This window comes from Malaclemys terrapin, chromosome 10 (genome assembly GCF_027887155.1).
Source record: "Malaclemys terrapin pileata isolate rMalTer1 chromosome 10, rMalTer1.hap1, whole genome shotgun sequence".
Lineage (NCBI taxonomy): Eukaryota > Metazoa > Chordata > Testudines > Emydidae > Malaclemys > Malaclemys terrapin.
The window spans coordinates 18,266,764-18,282,844 of NC_071514.1; the positions used below are offsets into that span (position 1 = coordinate 18,266,764).

General features: G+C 50.7%; 1 protein-coding gene across 1 annotated transcript in view; it reads left to right on the top strand.

Moving 5' to 3' along the window:
* Positions 1-16,081, top strand: part of HDGFL3 (HDGF like 3) — a 59,085-nt gene that overhangs the window by 35,916 nt on the left and 7,088 nt on the right. The window contains exons 3-5 of the mRNA XM_054041642.1: positions 3,591-3,729; positions 12,024-12,182; positions 14,237-14,383. Of these exons, the coding sequence (XP_053897617.1) occupies positions 3,591-3,729; positions 12,024-12,182; positions 14,237-14,383 (445 nt within the window). The remainder of the gene's footprint in view (positions 1-3,590; positions 3,730-12,023; positions 12,183-14,236; positions 14,384-16,081) is intronic.

The following is a 16,081-nucleotide window of genomic DNA, read 5'->3' on the forward strand; positions in this document are numbered from 1 at the left end:
CCTTAACGTGGGTGTGATTGTGAATGCCACCCTACAGGGCCAGGGTGGTGCATCGGGGCCTGCATGTCAATGGGAATCAGGGCCCATGTTTCTTGTATGTACACATTTTGACATGATCTATGATAAAAGTACATTATACTTGAGCTAATCAAGATGAATGTATTATATTCAAACACCTTTTTGGGCTCAGTCCGATCCCATTGAAGCTGGTACCAAAACTCCCATTGACTTCACTGGGGTCAGAATTTGTCCCTTCAGCAATAAAGAGGGGTTTAGAAAGTGTTTTTTCTTAATTGAAATTTGAGTGGCTCTAATTTTTAGCTCAAGTTAATATTAATTTGGGGGGAGTAACTGACTCAAAGTCAGTAAAAGAGCAAGGATTTTCTCTTGACTATGGGCCAGATTTTCAAAGGTATTTAGGCACCTGGTGGGATTTTCAAAAGCCCGTCAGCACCTAAAACCCATTGAAATTAGTGGGACCTTAGACATCTAGATGCATTTGAAAATCCTATGAGGTACCTAAATACTTTTAATAATCTGGCCTTGTAAGCTTGTATTTCTGCATAAACATAGAACAGGACAGGGCGAGAAGATTGGTGGTGGGCAAATGGAAAAAGAGCTAAGCTGAATCAGGAGTCTCACTCTATTTCCACTTAGTGCTTAAAATAAATATTCTTCTGTGTCACGGGGTGGAGGAAGGTGGAACAGAAGGGATGGTGGAAGAACTGAGCTGGGTCGTGCCATGGAGGGGGGAAATGGGTGGGAGTAAAGAGTCACTAAATAGTTAATTACCACATCTTAGAATAAGAATAATATTAATTAGACATTGCTTACTGTTAACTCTGTAGTGGCTTAATTTTGGGCTAATGACCTCATTTGCCTCAGAGTTATTATTAGCCTGTGATCTGATATTTACCTCAGGAACAGAAACGCATTCTGCAGTTATCTCCATATTTTATAAAGAATAACTAATAATAAACTGCAGAGTGCGTCTCGTTATCTCTGTTACGGCAGAGCAGTGAAAACTATCCTCCTCCACGAAGGACGCTGCAAAGATCTCAAACCCAGGTTGGGATGATTTTTATTTTTTACCTTGTGTGTAAAAACTGAACTAAAATTTCCATGTATTATGGATGAGATAAATTCAAATGTGTCAGGGTGAGTTTCACATGATGCCCTGTAATTGTTTTCCATATAGCTTTGGTGTGAGCCCTTGGCCATATGAAGGGCCATCTCTCAGTAGCAGCAAAATTAGGGAATACTTTCTTAGAGATAAAGGAAAGTTAACTTCTTGGAGTTCTTTGCTCTGATGTCACTTTTATCATCTGTATGTTGGGAGATCACTCGTTAGCTTTTAAGTAAATGTACATTCTCCACAGTAGTAGTAGTATTGTATAAGTGTGGATTTCTCAGAGACCACATCAGATCCAGGTGCCATTGTGCTAGATCAGTGGTGGGGAAACTTTTTGGCCTGAGGGCCACATCGGGGTTGCAAAACTGTATGGAGGGCCGGGTAGGGAAGGCTGTGCCTCCCCAGACAGCCTGGCCCCCACCCCCTCCTACTTCCAGTCCCCTGACTGCCCCCCTCAGAACCCCCGACCCATCCAACCCTCCCTGCTCCTTGTCCCCTGACCACACCCTCCCGGGACCTCCCAACCCTAACTGCCCCCCCCAGGACACCACACCCTATCCAACCCCCCCCTTCTCCCTGTCCCCTGACTGCCCCTACCCCTATCCACACCCCCGTCCCCTGACAGGCCCCCTGGGACTCCCACGCCTATCCAACCCCCCCACTTCCTGTCCCCTGACTGCCCCCCGGAACTTCCTGCCCCTTATCCACCCCCCCCAGCCCCCTTATCATGCCGCTCAAAGCAGCATGTCTGGCAGCTGCGCCGCTCGGCCGGAGCCAGACGCTCTGCTCTGCAGGAGCACGCAGCCACGCCGCCCAGAGTGCTGCCCACACAGCGGTGTGGCTGCGAGGGTGAGGGGACAGCAGGGGAGGGGCCGGGGGCTAGCCTCCCCGGCCGGGAGCTCAAGGGCCAGGCAAGATGGTCCCACAGGCCGGAGGTGGCCCGCGGGTTGTCGTTTGCCCACCTCTGTGCTAGATGATCTACAGACACATAGTAAGAGCAAGTCCTTGCCCCAAAGAGCTTACAGTTTAAGGCCTCGGTACAGCAGCTGTCTCCATGCTCTCAGGCCCCTGAGGGAATGGGACCACTTGTCAATAAAGTTACTCACATATATAAGTGCTAAAAGGATCAAGGCTGAATTCAACTGAAGCTGCACAAGTCGGAAGAAGGATGGTCCAACAGTCAAGGTGCTAGCATGGGATGATGAAGATCTTTGTTTAAGTCCTTTCTCTGTCACAGACCCCCTCTGCCACCTTAGGCAAGTCTTTTAGTCTCTCTCTGCCTCCATTCCCCAGCTGTGAAGTGGGGATATTAGCACTGCCTTACCTCACAGGGGTGTTGTGGGGATAAACACATGAAAGATTGTGAAGCTCTGAGACTCTACAGTGATGGGCGTCATAAAAGTGCGTAGGAGGTAGGAAAAGGGTTACAGTAAAAGATAAAGTGGTTACATAGCTATGAGCTTATTTTGATGGGGCAGAAGCTTCTCTAATGGTGAAGCTTCTCTAATGGTGAAGCTCATAGCTTCTGCCCCATCATGCTTAATACAAATTATGATTGGCCATGGAAGTGTAAAAATACCAGTCTTCGAGAAATAGTCAGCGAAGAAGAAATGATGGTTGTTTTAGGTTTTATGTATGAAATTATTGGTTTATTTTCCAAAATTTGTTTATGTCAGGAATCGCCTAGAATGTGAGTAGGATTTTCTAATCAAATTATAGCCATGGTTTTTGTAGGTAAATTCTTGCTAATTTTATTTCTTCCTCCCTGCATCGTTATGTCCATTTTTGGGACTGGTTGACCTGCGGCAGAGCTGCTTTATGAAAGGGGGTAGTGCTAAGTCTCTTAGCTGCGATGCCTACAAAATAACTTGGCAACAGTTAGGCACCTGGTGGGTTGATGGCACTGCTAGTAATGCCGACCAATATCGTCCCATTGTTTTCTTGTATCCCCTATCTGTTGTCTCTTGTTATACTTAGTTGTAAGCGTTTGTGGGTAGGAACCATCTTTTTGTTCTGGGTTTGTACACCGCCTAGCACAATGGAGCTCCTAAGGTAATAATAATAAATACTACAGCCATTATGACCACATAACAAAGGGGTAGGTTTTGGCTCATGGGTTCTAGCATTTCTCCATGCACTTAAATTTTTTATACAATATTATTTTTAGTCTGTTCCCAATTCGCAGAATTCTCAGCAGTAATTAATATAATACATGAGACTAAGTAATAATTGTTTTTAGAGATGCACAGCATGATTTCAAAACATCAAAAGTTGAGGTCCTGAATCAAGACTATAAAATCTGTAAATTCAGATTCACAGCACTAACTCAAAATCAGCCAGAGTGTAACAATTTAATGCCTTGAACAAAAGAATAGGCAACACATCTGCAATATGTGTTTAACTTGCAGGGAAAAAATCCTAACAATATTTTTTGAATGTCAATTTTGTTAAAATGCAGTGCATTCCTGGGTCCCAAAGACCTCTTCCCATATAAAGAATATAAAGATAAATTTGGGAAGTCGAACAAACGAAAAGGATTTAACGAAGGACTGTGGGAAATAGAAAACAACCCTGGAGTCAAGTTTACTGGATACCAGGTAAATGACAGCTTCCCTTCCATTCCTCCTTATCTTACTTATATTCCTTTTGAGGGTGTCTTATCCGTGTAACAACTGGGTAGCTGGTGCTAGAAGGCCGTGGTTTGGATAGTATTGAAGGGTTTCTGAGCTGGTGATGGAAATGTAACTGCATAACATAAAGATAAGCATGATCCCATACTCTGTGGCTAGGGTGACCAGACGTCCCGATTTTATCGGGACTGTCCCGATATTTGCTGCTTTGTCCCGCGTCCCGATGTTTGGTCGGGACAGTGGACAAAAAAGAAATTTTGCCCTCCGCTCTGACGCTCGCACCCCACCCCCCCTGCCCTGTTCCGCCCTCTCATTCCCCCATTGGCTCCCTCCCCAAATCCCCGCCCTGGCCCCACCTCTTGCGCAACCACGCAGCATTCCTCCTGCCTCCCAGGCTTGCAGCATGGCGGCGCAAGCCTGGAGGGAGGGGGTTGTGGTGGTGCCTGGATCCTGGAGCTGGTGAGTCAGCTCCAGCACCCAGGCACCGGGCCGGCAAAGGGGAGCTGGCAAGGGAGGGAGACGGGGGGCTCAGCTGTGAACCCCCCCGCCGCGCCAGAGAGCTTCTGCCCGGGCTGCTGCACCCAGGGCCGGGAGCACAGCCTGGAGGCTGCTGCAGCCCACAGGGCAGCGCGGTGGGTCCGGTCGGGGGCAGCGCGGAGCGGCCAGGGGCTGGGTGAGTGGCGCGGGGGCGTGGGCCGAATCCCTGCTGCTGCTGGAGAGCCCCGCGCCTCTCCCTCCCGCTGACGGCTGCGGCTTCTTCCCGGCGGGACGTGCCCCCCGGCCTGCCCCACGCACATGCGGCGTGCGTCCAGCTGCTCCTTCCAGGCGGGAGGGAGACTAGGCGCGGGGGACAGGCGCCGCATGTGCCCGGGGCAGCGGGAAGCGCGTCTCGCCGAGAAGGAGCCGCAGCCGCGAGCGGGAGGGAGAGGCGTGGGGCTCCCTGGCAGCAGCGGGGATTCGCCCCTCCTGCCCACCCGACTCCTGCCCGCTCCGTGCTATCCCCGCCAGGACCCACCACGCCACGCAGCCCCCGCCTGGACCCACTGCGCCCCGCATATGCCCGTGGCGGGACAGGGGGCGGGAGGCTCCGCGGGAAGGGCAGTGCGCGGGGCCTGCTAATGCCCCCGGCCCCTTTAAAAGTCTTTTTTTTTTTTTTTGCTCCGCCCCTCCCCTTTTTTTTGCTCCGACCCCCCCCTTTTTTTTTGCTCCACCCCCGTCCCGATATTTTATACTACTAATCTGGTCACCCTATCTGTGGCAAATGGAATCTTAATTATACAGCACAGCCCCTCGGTCTGTGCAGTAGTCTGGAAAATTCTGCAGCAGGTATAGGTGAATTAAAAAATAGAATGTGTTTATTGAATTCTATGTAAACATGAATATTTGGTGCCCAGTTCCTGTTGTTGTTTATTTTTATAGCACTGTGCTGCCCTCTAACTTGACAATGGGCTGAGGATTTTTGCATTGACAATGATTAACAGCATTATAGAAGTTGGGGGAGGGGAGAAGGCAGAGCAGGAGGTTTTGATAGGAGCGGTGACTGCATTTAACAGTTGTCCCTATCATATGTTCTTCTTCGAGTGATTGCTCATGTGTATTCCACAATAGGTGTGCGTGCTCGCCACGTGCATCGGTGTCGGAAGTTTTTCCCCTAGCAGTACCCGTAGGGAAGCGCCCCTCATGACCGCTGGAGTGGCGTCTCCATGGCGCGGTATAAGGGGCGCTGCGCGCTCCCCCCATCCTCAGTTCCTTCTTGCCACCAGGGAAGGTGCTTTGGAACTGCTCTGCTCCAGCTTTGCTGTAGCTTGTCCCCAGAACTCTTGTTTGTTCAGCATATGTGACCTGTAGTTAGTTGTGTGCCCGGGCCGGGGCATGCCCCGCACCCCGGGTTTAAAGTCGTGCGACACTTGTAGGTGCCCGATGCCAGTGAGTGATCCGCACGCGGACTGTTTAAGCTGTTTGGGTGAAACTCATCTCAGCGATCGCTGCAAGATTTGCAAGTCGTTTAAGCCTCGGACCAAGAGAGAGAGAGACATTAGGCCCCGGGTTATCCTCTTGGAGTCGGTGTTGACACCGACTTCAGTGCGCCGCTCCAAGTCGGCACTGGGCACCGCAATGTCAGTGCGTGGTGACCCCCGGGCACCATCTACTGGTTGGCACCGCTCCCCGTTCACGGGGCACGCCAAGAAGGCTAAGACGAGGCCTACGCTGCCATGGCACCGTAGTAAATCTGGGGCAGAGACTAGACCTGTGCTGGGCAGTCCTCGATCCCCATCGGCCTCTAGGCCTCTGACTCAAGTCGAGCAGAGTAGCCCGGCCCAGTCAGAGCAGGCTTCCCCAGATGTCCGGATGCTCTCCACGCCGGAGGCCCTGCAGGCGGCCTGGGACATCATGTCCATGCCAGTACCAGGAGCACTGCCAATATTGGCCCCACACTCCAGAGGCAAGCCGCTGCTGGGATCTCCGCAGTCGCCCTTGACTCGGTACTGGTCTCAGTCGAGGGAACGTTCCCGACACCGTTTGCCACTCAGCGACCATTCCGTGCGTAGTCCACGTGGGTCACCGGCGTGTTCCATCTGACCGAGACGCCAGGCATCGCTCCACCTCGAGGAGCGAACACCGACGAGACTGAGGCAGACAACGCCAAAGGTCCTCGTCTTGGAGGGGCTATCGCAGCCAGTTGCGACACGAATGTCGACGCTGTTCCCATTCATTGTCCTGCTCCAGGACCCTGCCACGGCACCGCTCCTGCAGCCCCGGGTGTCGATCGCGTCGAGTCGCTGTCATGGATCCACCCATCGGAGCTGATCGCCGAGCAGCTGTTACCGACAGTACCAGTCCTCCACGTCGAGGTCGCAGTCTCGGGGTCGGCACCGCTCCCGGTGCCACTGCTCCTTCTGGTCCAGGGACAGTGGCAGGTCGTACGTCAGCCCAGCCTGCCTTCGTAGCCATCCATCGATGGGTCAGGCCAGCCAGGCCAAACAGCCCGCTCCCCCGGTGCCACAGCAGGTGCAGTGGCACTGGGCCCCATGGCCGGCACAATGGTACCATTGGGCAGCATGGCCCCCAACACAGCCCCCGGTGGGGGTTCGCTCAGTGGCTGGAGCCTCAGAAGGGCCGTCGGCCTCCCTCTCCTGACCTCCAAGGAAGGAGTCGGGGGGACGTACATCCTCGGCACTGTGCCCAGAGACCGACCAAGTGGTGGATCCTCCGGTGCCAGTGGACACGCAAAGTACGGTGCCGGCCTCCTCACCCTCCCCTGATGAGGCGATTACCGTTTGACGGCAAAGCTCTGTTTGCGGACCAAACAGACATAAAACTGCATGGCCTGAAAGACTCCCGCACGACGCTTCAGACTCTGGGCCTCTATGTTCCAGCTGTGGCTAAACCTAAGTTTAAGCCTCAGCAGGCTCCCACCCAGGCCATCCACTCTAAATACGAGCCCACTTATAAAAAGTTGCAGGACTATAAGAAATGCCTGCAGAGGCAGTCTCAGCCACCCCCCAGCCTGGGTCCTCCAAGGGCAAACAGGCAGGGAAAACGGTGGTTTTGACAGGACGCCCAGGGGCGCCCTGCCAGGTCTCATCAGGGACCCACCCACAATAAACCTTCCCTTCTCCAACCGGTTCTGTGCTTTCCTCCCAGAGTGGTCGCAGCTGACCTCAGACCAATGGGTCTTCAACACCATCTCCTGGGGTTACACTCTCCAGTTTACCTCCACCCTGCCCAACCACCCTCCGCCCCTGTCCCTCCTGGGGGACCCCTCTCACAAGGCTCTGCTTGAGCAGGATGTGGGGCGGCTTCTTGGCCTAGGAGCGGTGGAAGTGGTGCCAGTGGAGTTCAAACGCAAGGGCTACTACTCCCGCTATTACCTTATCCCAAAGGCCAAAGAGGGGCTCAGGCCCATCCTGGACCTGCGAGGCCTGAACCAGTACATGGTGAAGCTCAAGTTCCGCATGGTGTCCCTGGCCTCCATAATTCCCTCCCTGGATCCCAGGGACTGGTATGCCACCCTCGATCTGCAGGACGTGTACTTCCACATTCATATATTCAAGGGGCACAGACGCTTCCTCCATTTCACAGTTGGGCAGGAGCACTACCAATTTACAGTCCTCCCATTTGGCCATGCGTCTGACGAAGTGGGCATTCACCCACGAAAGCTTATGCTCCAATACATCTGTTAGTCTTAAAGGTGCCACAGGACCCTCTGTTGCCATTTGGCCTGTCCACTACCCCCAGGGTATTTACAAAGTGTATGTCAGTGGTAGCGGCCTACCTCAGGCACCATGGGGTCCAGATCTTCCCCTGCCTGGACGACTGGCTGGTCAAGGGCAGCTCCCGGTCGCAGGTGTGGGATCACGTGGCGCTCCTGTCCACGTGCGCCACTTCGGGCCTGTTGGTAAACGACACCAAGTCCACGTTAGTCCTGGTACAACGCATAATGTTTATCGGGGCAGTCCTGGACACCACATCGGCCAGAGCCTCCCTCCCACAGGACAGGTTTGAGACCCTGAAAGGGCTCATCAACACGGTCACAAGGTTTCCAGTGAAAACAGCAAGAGCGTGCCTCCAGCTCTTGGGTCACATGTCGGCATGCACATATGTGGTCCGCCACACCAGACTCAGGATGAGGCCCCTCTAGCTCTGGTTGGCCTCGGCGTTCTCCCAGACCAGAGACAGGATGGACAAAGTCCTCACTGTGCCTGAACCGGTGATCGCCTCCCTACGATGGTGGTCCTCCCCGGGGAACATGCTCCACGGGGTCCCATTCAGAGGCAGGCCCGTGTCGATGGAACTGGTGTCCGATGCATCAGACCTGGGGTGGGGAGCCCATGTGGGGGACGTTCAGACCCAAGGTCTGTGGTCTGCACAGGACCTGGCCCTCTACATAAATGTCAAGGAGCTCAGGGCGGTGCGGCTGGCGTGCATGGCCTTCCGCTCGCACCTGGAGGGCCGGGTGGTCACGGTTCTCACAGACAACATGGCCTCGATGTTTTGCAACAACAGGCAAGGCGGGGCCCGATCCTCTGCCCTCTGCTGCAAAGCCCTCAGGTTGTGGGACCTCTGTATAGCCCAGGACATTTGCCTACAGGCCTGCCACCTACTGGGCGCCCGGAACTCGCAGGTGGATCGCTTGAGCGGGGATTTCTCCTCTCAGCACGAGTGGTCCCTTCACCCAAAGGTGGTGTACAGACTTTTCCAAGAGTGGGGAACTCCCCAGGTGGACCTGTTTGCAACCTGGCAGAACCGTCGCTGTCCCTGGTTCTGCTCCGGGGGGGCTGGGACGGGGCGCTATCTCCGATGCCTTCTTCCTGTCCTGGTCAGGCTGGTTTTCTCTATGCCTTCCCCCCATTCCCACTGATAGGCAAGGTCCTGGAAAAGATAAAAACAGACAGGGCCCGGGTCCTACTGATTGTCCCGGCATGGTCCAGGCAGCATTGGTACGGGACCCGCACGGGCCTAGCAGTCGCCCCGCCGTGGCCGTTGCCATCCTGCCCAGACCTGCTCTCCCAGGACCAGGGCCACCTCCTCCCCCCCATCCTAGTGGCACTCCACCTCACAGCGTGGCTGCTCAATGGTTAGGCCGGGAGGAAAGGACGTGCTCGGAAGAGGTTCAGCACATCCTCTTGGAAAGCAGGTGACCCTCCACACGCCGAGCCTACTTCACAAATTGGTCTCGGTTCTCCCGATGGGCAGATGAGCGGAGCATTTCCCCCGTGGCTGCCCCAATCCAGCTCATTCTGGACTACCTCCTTCACCTTAAAGCCCAGGGCCTGGAGCCCTCATTCGTCAAGGTGCACCTGGCGGCCATATTGGCCTTCCACCCGCTGGTGCAGGGCCACATGGTATTCTCCCATGATATGTCTGGCCGATTCCTTAAGGGATTGGATCGTCTCTTCCCATACGTCAGGCTCCCAGTCCCACAGTGGGACCTGAACCTGGTGCTGGCCCACCTCACGGGCCCCCCGTTTGAGTCGCTAGCTACGTGCTCCTCGTTGCACTGCTCATGGAAGGTAGCCTTCCTGGGCGATCACGTCGGCTAGGCGGGTCTCGGAACTCAGGGCCTTGACCTCCGAGCCCCCGTACACGGTGTTCCATAAGGATAAGGTCCAGCTCTGCCCACATCCTTCATTCCTCCCAAAGGTGGTCTCTGCCTACCACATGAGTCAGGACATTTTCCTGCCAGGTCTCTGCCCCAAGCCCCATATGTCCAGTGAGGAGTGCCACCTCCACACACTAGATGTGCGACGGGCTCTGGCTTTCTACCTGGAGTGGACAAAACCGTTCAGAAAGTCCTCGCAGCTATTCATCGCCTAGCCGAACGCATGAAGGGTCAGCCGATCTCCACTCAGCGGCTCTCCAATTGGATCACATCGTGCATCTATACCTGTTATGACCTGGCGGGAATCCTCCCGCCGTCAATTGTGAAGGCACAGTCAACTAGGGCGCAGGCCTCGGCTTCCTTTTTGGCCCATGTCCCTATCCAGGACATTTGTAAGGCTGCTACATGGTCTTCAGTTCACACTTTCACCTTGTATTATGCGATCGTCTCCCAAACCAGGGAGGACGCCGGGTTCGGAAGGGCCGTTCTCTGTCCCAAGAGTTTGTGAACTCCTTCCCACCTCCAGCAGATATAGCTTGGAATCACCTATTGTGGAATACACATGAGCAATCACTCAAGGAAGAAAAGACAGTTACCTTTTCCGTAACTGGTGTTCTTCGAGATGTGTTGCTCATGTCTATTTCACATCCCGCCCTCCTTCCCCTCTGTCGGAGTTGTCTGGCAAGAAGGAACTGAGGGTAGGGGGAGTGCACAGCCATGGAGGCGCCAGTCCAGGGGTTGCTAAGGGCGCTCCCCTATGGGTACTGCTAGGGGAAAAACTTCCGACACCGGTGCACGTGGCAAGCACGCACACCTATTGTGGAATAGACATGAGCAACACATCTCGAAGAACACCAGTTACGGAAAAGGTAACTGTCTTTTAGGAATAGAGTCAGTCAGCCAGAGAGGAACAGTCAAGGGGCTATAGAAACCCAGAGTATGTTATATGGTTCTTCAAGAGCATAAGCCACCTCTAAAAGATGGAGGACAGCTGTTATCCAATGAGCACTTTTCGAGGTATGGAACATCTGCAGCTGAGCCTGGTATCCTGTATTCCTGTCCCTCTTAGCCATGGAGATGATGATATGAATGTTGATAGGGGTGGGGTTTAGGGAGCCACTGGACTGCTGGAGAAGGAGCGTGGGAGAGTTCTCCACATCCTGGTCGGATCTGAAATTTCCCTCTAGGGAGATGTTGGTTTTTTGGGCTGCCACCCTTTCTACTGATTGGGTCACTTGCCCATGCAGCCAAGATCTCTGAGTTTGCATTGCCCGGCACAAACCTGGAAAATGAACATGCGTCAGTCCACGCTGCTTTGGATTGTTATCGAGCAGAATCAGTCATCAGCATGGACTATGTCCCCTGGAATTGTGGTTGAAGCATGAAGGGACATATGAATCTTTACCACATCTGGCATGTAAATATCTTGTGACGCCGGCTGCAACAGTGCCATGAGAACGCCTGTTCTCACTTTCTGGTGACATTGTGAACAAGAAGCGGGCATCATTATCTCCTGTAAATGTAAACCTTGTTTGAGCGATTGGCTGAACAAGAAGTAGGACTGAGTGGACTTGCAGGCTCTAAAATTTTACATTGTTTTATTTTTGAATGCAGTTTTTTTTTTTTGCACAATTCTACATTTGTAAGTTCAACTTTCATGATAAAGAGATTGCACTGCAGTACATGACAAATATTATTTCTTTTGGTTCTTTACAGTGCAAATACTTGTAAACAAAAATAAATATAAAGTGAGCGCTCTAGACTTTTTATTATGTATTGTAATTGAAATCAATACATTTGAAAATATAGAAAACATCCAAAGATATTTAAATAAACGGTATTCTATTAATGTTTAGCAGTGCGATTAATCACGATTAATTTTTTTAATCACTTGACAGCCCTAATGTAAACCTTTCTGAGCTTGTCATCTCAGAAAATGCATCTGATAACTGTTTTCAAGTGGCTACTGAGGAAATTGCCCCTGCCAGCCCTCTATTTTGATAGTTGTAAGATCAGGCTAATTTATTCCTGAGTAAAATGATTAAAGTGCAAGCTCTCTCTTCTTAGGATCTCCTGGTGCAATATGGGACATGGCAAAAATTAATTATTTGGGAGGAGTTTTAGTTGATAATAATAATTATTATTTATTATTTCAAAGGCAATCCAGCAACAGAGCTCGTCAGAAACTGAGGGAGAAGGAGGAAATACGGCCGATGCGAGCAGCGAGGAGGAAGGTGATCGGGTAGAAGAGGATGGAAAAGGCAAAAGAAAGAATGAAAAAGCAGGCTCAAAACGAAAAAAATCCTACACTTCAAAGGTGATCCAGGAGCTTTTCCATTGTCACTTGTGCATTGTAATGGCAGTTTAGCCCTGCCTTCTGCACTGTCTAGATTTCTGTTCCAAAATTGTGGGGTTTATTGAACTAGAGAGGACAGTTGGTCTGGAGGTTAGGGCTCTATCCTGGTATTTGGGAGACCTGGATTCAATTTCCTGCTCTGCCACAGACTTACTGTATGACTTTGGGCAAGTCACTTGGTCTCTCTGCATCTCACTTCCCCATCTGTAAAATGGGCTTAATAGCATTTCCCTACCTCACAGGGGTGCTGGGAGGATAAATACATTAAAGCTTGCCCGGGACTCAGGCACTGTGGTAATGGGAGCCACGTAAGTATTTGAGATCCTATTATTCATTTTCATATTTCTGTCTGTCTGTCAGCACAGTAGCACTGGTGTATTATTCAGTGGGGCAGATTGTCAGCTGGTTTAAATCAGCATATCTCCATGGAAGCCAACAGAGCAATACCAGTTTACAGCAGCTGTGGATCTGCCCCAACATATTTTACACACTTCCCGGATTATCATTTTTATTAGATCAGAGAAATTGGCGGTGGTGAAGGGAAGCTGGATGGTTGGCAGCTGTGTAATGGGCATTTCAGGCATTGGCAGCTGAGTTGGGACCGAGGCAGCTGGGGTTGTGGGACAAGCACATTTATATAAGGTAAATATAAATAAGGATAAAGATGAGGGAAACATTTAACAAGGTCAACGTTTGAATTGTCATGTTCAGTTTTCAGAACTAACTCTGCACTGGGATGAATGAGGCAGTTCACCCCTCTCTGAGCTCTTATTTTAAGCTGTCTGCTTTGATTTACACTCAGTTCACATTTCAAGGTTATTTTCACAACCATAAGAACTAGAAACATAGGGCCGTATCATGCCATCGGTTTTAAGCAGAGCTCCCAGAGAGTTAAAATCGGTAGCACAGTATGGCCCATATTTTTCTTTTAATGAAATCTTGGGTTCTGTAGTATGACTCTGCAACAAGGGCTGGATTCCACAGCAAAAATCTGTGACTGTAGAATTGTGGAATACATGGGCACTGATTATAATCGCATGTATGATGAAACTGCCAGAACAGTCATGTTTTGATTAATGTGCTCTCAAGAACAGCTCAAGATGGCTTTGCTCTTCTTCTTCTTCTTCTTCTTTCAACCTGGTTTAATCACGAGCCTGATCTGAAGCCCACTGAAATCAAGGGAAAGAATCCCCTATAAGAATTAGTGCTTGATTTATTTTGTCTTATTAATCTGGCCTCTTACAATGTCACTGAAAAATATTCCATTAATTATTTGGGGGCTAGTTTCAGATTTGCTGAGCTTTGCATTAGAGATGGGCTGGGACCTGAACAAAAACCTTAGATCTCAGCACTCGGGAACTTGTAGGTTTAAAAAAAAACACATACAACCCCCCCCACCCCCACCCCACCCCCGGGTGTGTGTTTCACGTTAGAAATTCAGGTCTTATCTACCCTCTTTCTTTTTCTGGAAGACTCTGGACGAATGGAGAATTAGTAGGATGATGGCTTAAAACCACAATCTATCCCTTTGTGCTGGAGAATTGCATAACATAAAGGGAAGAGGAAAGATGTATTGGTTCCATATGGCTTTAATGTTAATATATTAAAACTGACAGCACTAAGAAAGTATGGAAAGCAGCTCTGTCAGTTCTGCTCTCGTTTTGCACCTCTGTGTTTAATCAAAACTTTTGTCAATCTGGCACCATCATTTCATTAACTACCAAACCTACAGATGACCCTTCTGCTGTTACCATCTCTACCTCTGATTAGCAGTGCTACCCACCTATGTCAGCTGTTAATTTCTCCTCTTGTTTCATCGATTGCTGTAAATCTGAACGCTGAAACCAACCTATGCTTTCCACCCCCATTGACTGTATCTAGGAAGAGCTTCAAACAGGGGCCCATGAGCTAGGACAAGAAGAATGGACTCGCACGCGCATTGTAAAACACAAGCTACGTCTTTCTCGCTCTGAAGTTTGGTTTTTGTTTGTTAACTGTGTTGTTGATCTGTTTAGAAATCCTCCAAGCAGTCACGGAAATCTCCCGGAGATGAAGATGATAAGGACTGCAAAGAGGAAGAAAATAAGAGCAGCTCTGATGCGGGAGACGCAGGCAATGACACAAGAAACACTTCTTCAGATTTGCAGAAAACCAGTGAAGGGGTAATCTTCCGTTCACATTCCCTTTGTGTGCAGTTTGTTACCACAGATCTCAGACTCAGCGGTGAAGTGCACCCTGTGCAGAGGCATATACACACTGCATAAGTCCTGCTCAACTCCTGCTGTGAGGGTGTAAGTGGCATTGACCCTGCACAGGGATGAATTTCAACCTATATGAGTGAGCGAGCCTTAGCAAACACTGTGGGCATGATTTCGCCTCTCACTGACCCTAGCGTAAATCAGGAGTAGCTCCAGTTAAGTTGCACTGATATAAAACTGAGGTGAGAGCAGAATCGGGGCCTGTGCATGCTGTACGGTGACTTACGAAATGCAGTGGGCTTGCTTGTTCTCTCACGTGATTTACACCTACATAATTCTGCCAGTTTCTTTGGAGCTGCTTCTGATTCACACAGGCGTAAGTCAGAGGAGAATCAGGCCGTGTGCATGCAGGTTCCTGGGCTGATCCTGCTTTGGGTTTCACTATGCTGAAAGGGGCATATAATGGCATTGTGCCCCGGAGCAGCACGGCAGCTGGCACAAAAAAATAACCTGCACATCCCTCACAAGCTTTATCCATATACACTTGTGCCCACTGCACTCCTCGCATTGTTACTGTGAGCCCAGCAACAGACAGGGAGAGTGTTGGTCAGGAGAACGGATGTGTCTTGATGTGTTTATATCATATCCTGGCCTGTCCAAATGGGCGAACAGCAGCCACCTTTAAAAACACAATTACTCCTGCTCTGTATTGTCCTACGCCGTTCACACTGCACAGGTAACAGGCCTGGTTGTGGGGAACGATGCAGTGGGACACCGCACACTTCCGACCTCCCCCTTCAGAGTTCTTTATGATTGTGTGGGGTTTGTCATGATTATACTCTTTAACCACTGGGCATGCTCTCCAGTACACTGGGGCTGGCTCTGTCACTTGCATACGGAACACTAAGTCAGCATTGATCCTAGGGGTGGTGATTGGTGCAAAGCGTATGCCAAATGCTTGGATCAGACTCCAAGACACATACTTGTGGGAGTAACATGGCGGTAGGCTACATCCCATGTTCAGAGTATGGTCGGAAGGTGCTACCATGCATGGAGTTTTGCCTGCTCGTAGTAATAAGACCGGATGAATTTTCAAATTTCAGGATTGGGTACCTAGTCTCTCTTGGTCAGGGTTGAAATACTTAAGGACCAGTTTCAGTGAGTAACTATGGCATAAAATGTGTGAGAGAGTTATAACTCCATGGAGGTTGGAGTGGGATGGAATCCACCACCCTAATCTACACACAGGGAGAGGTGCTGTCCTGCAGCACTTCCAAGCCCTGTGCTGAAATAGGGTCCACAATCCCAGCACATCTCCTCCATGGGGATTTATAAGCACTGTAATCACTCACTCACAGCTGTCCCCAGGCCACTACAGACACTGCCACTTCACAGTTTCTGAGGGGCTGATAAAGAGCACTGGGGGCATGGTGTCCCCAGTCATGCTTACTTAGTGGCAACCCACCTCATATGTAGTGGAACCACTGTGGTTCTGCTGTGCTAAGGGACTTCTGTGCCCCTGTACACTGAGTAAATTTCACCCTCAGTCCTCCTTGGGATTTCTCTTTGGAGCTTTCCAGTAGCTCTTAAAGTTCTGTTTCAAGGAAGTGATGGAGTCTTCATCTCTTGATGTCTTCAGATCAAGACTGGATGCCTTTCTAC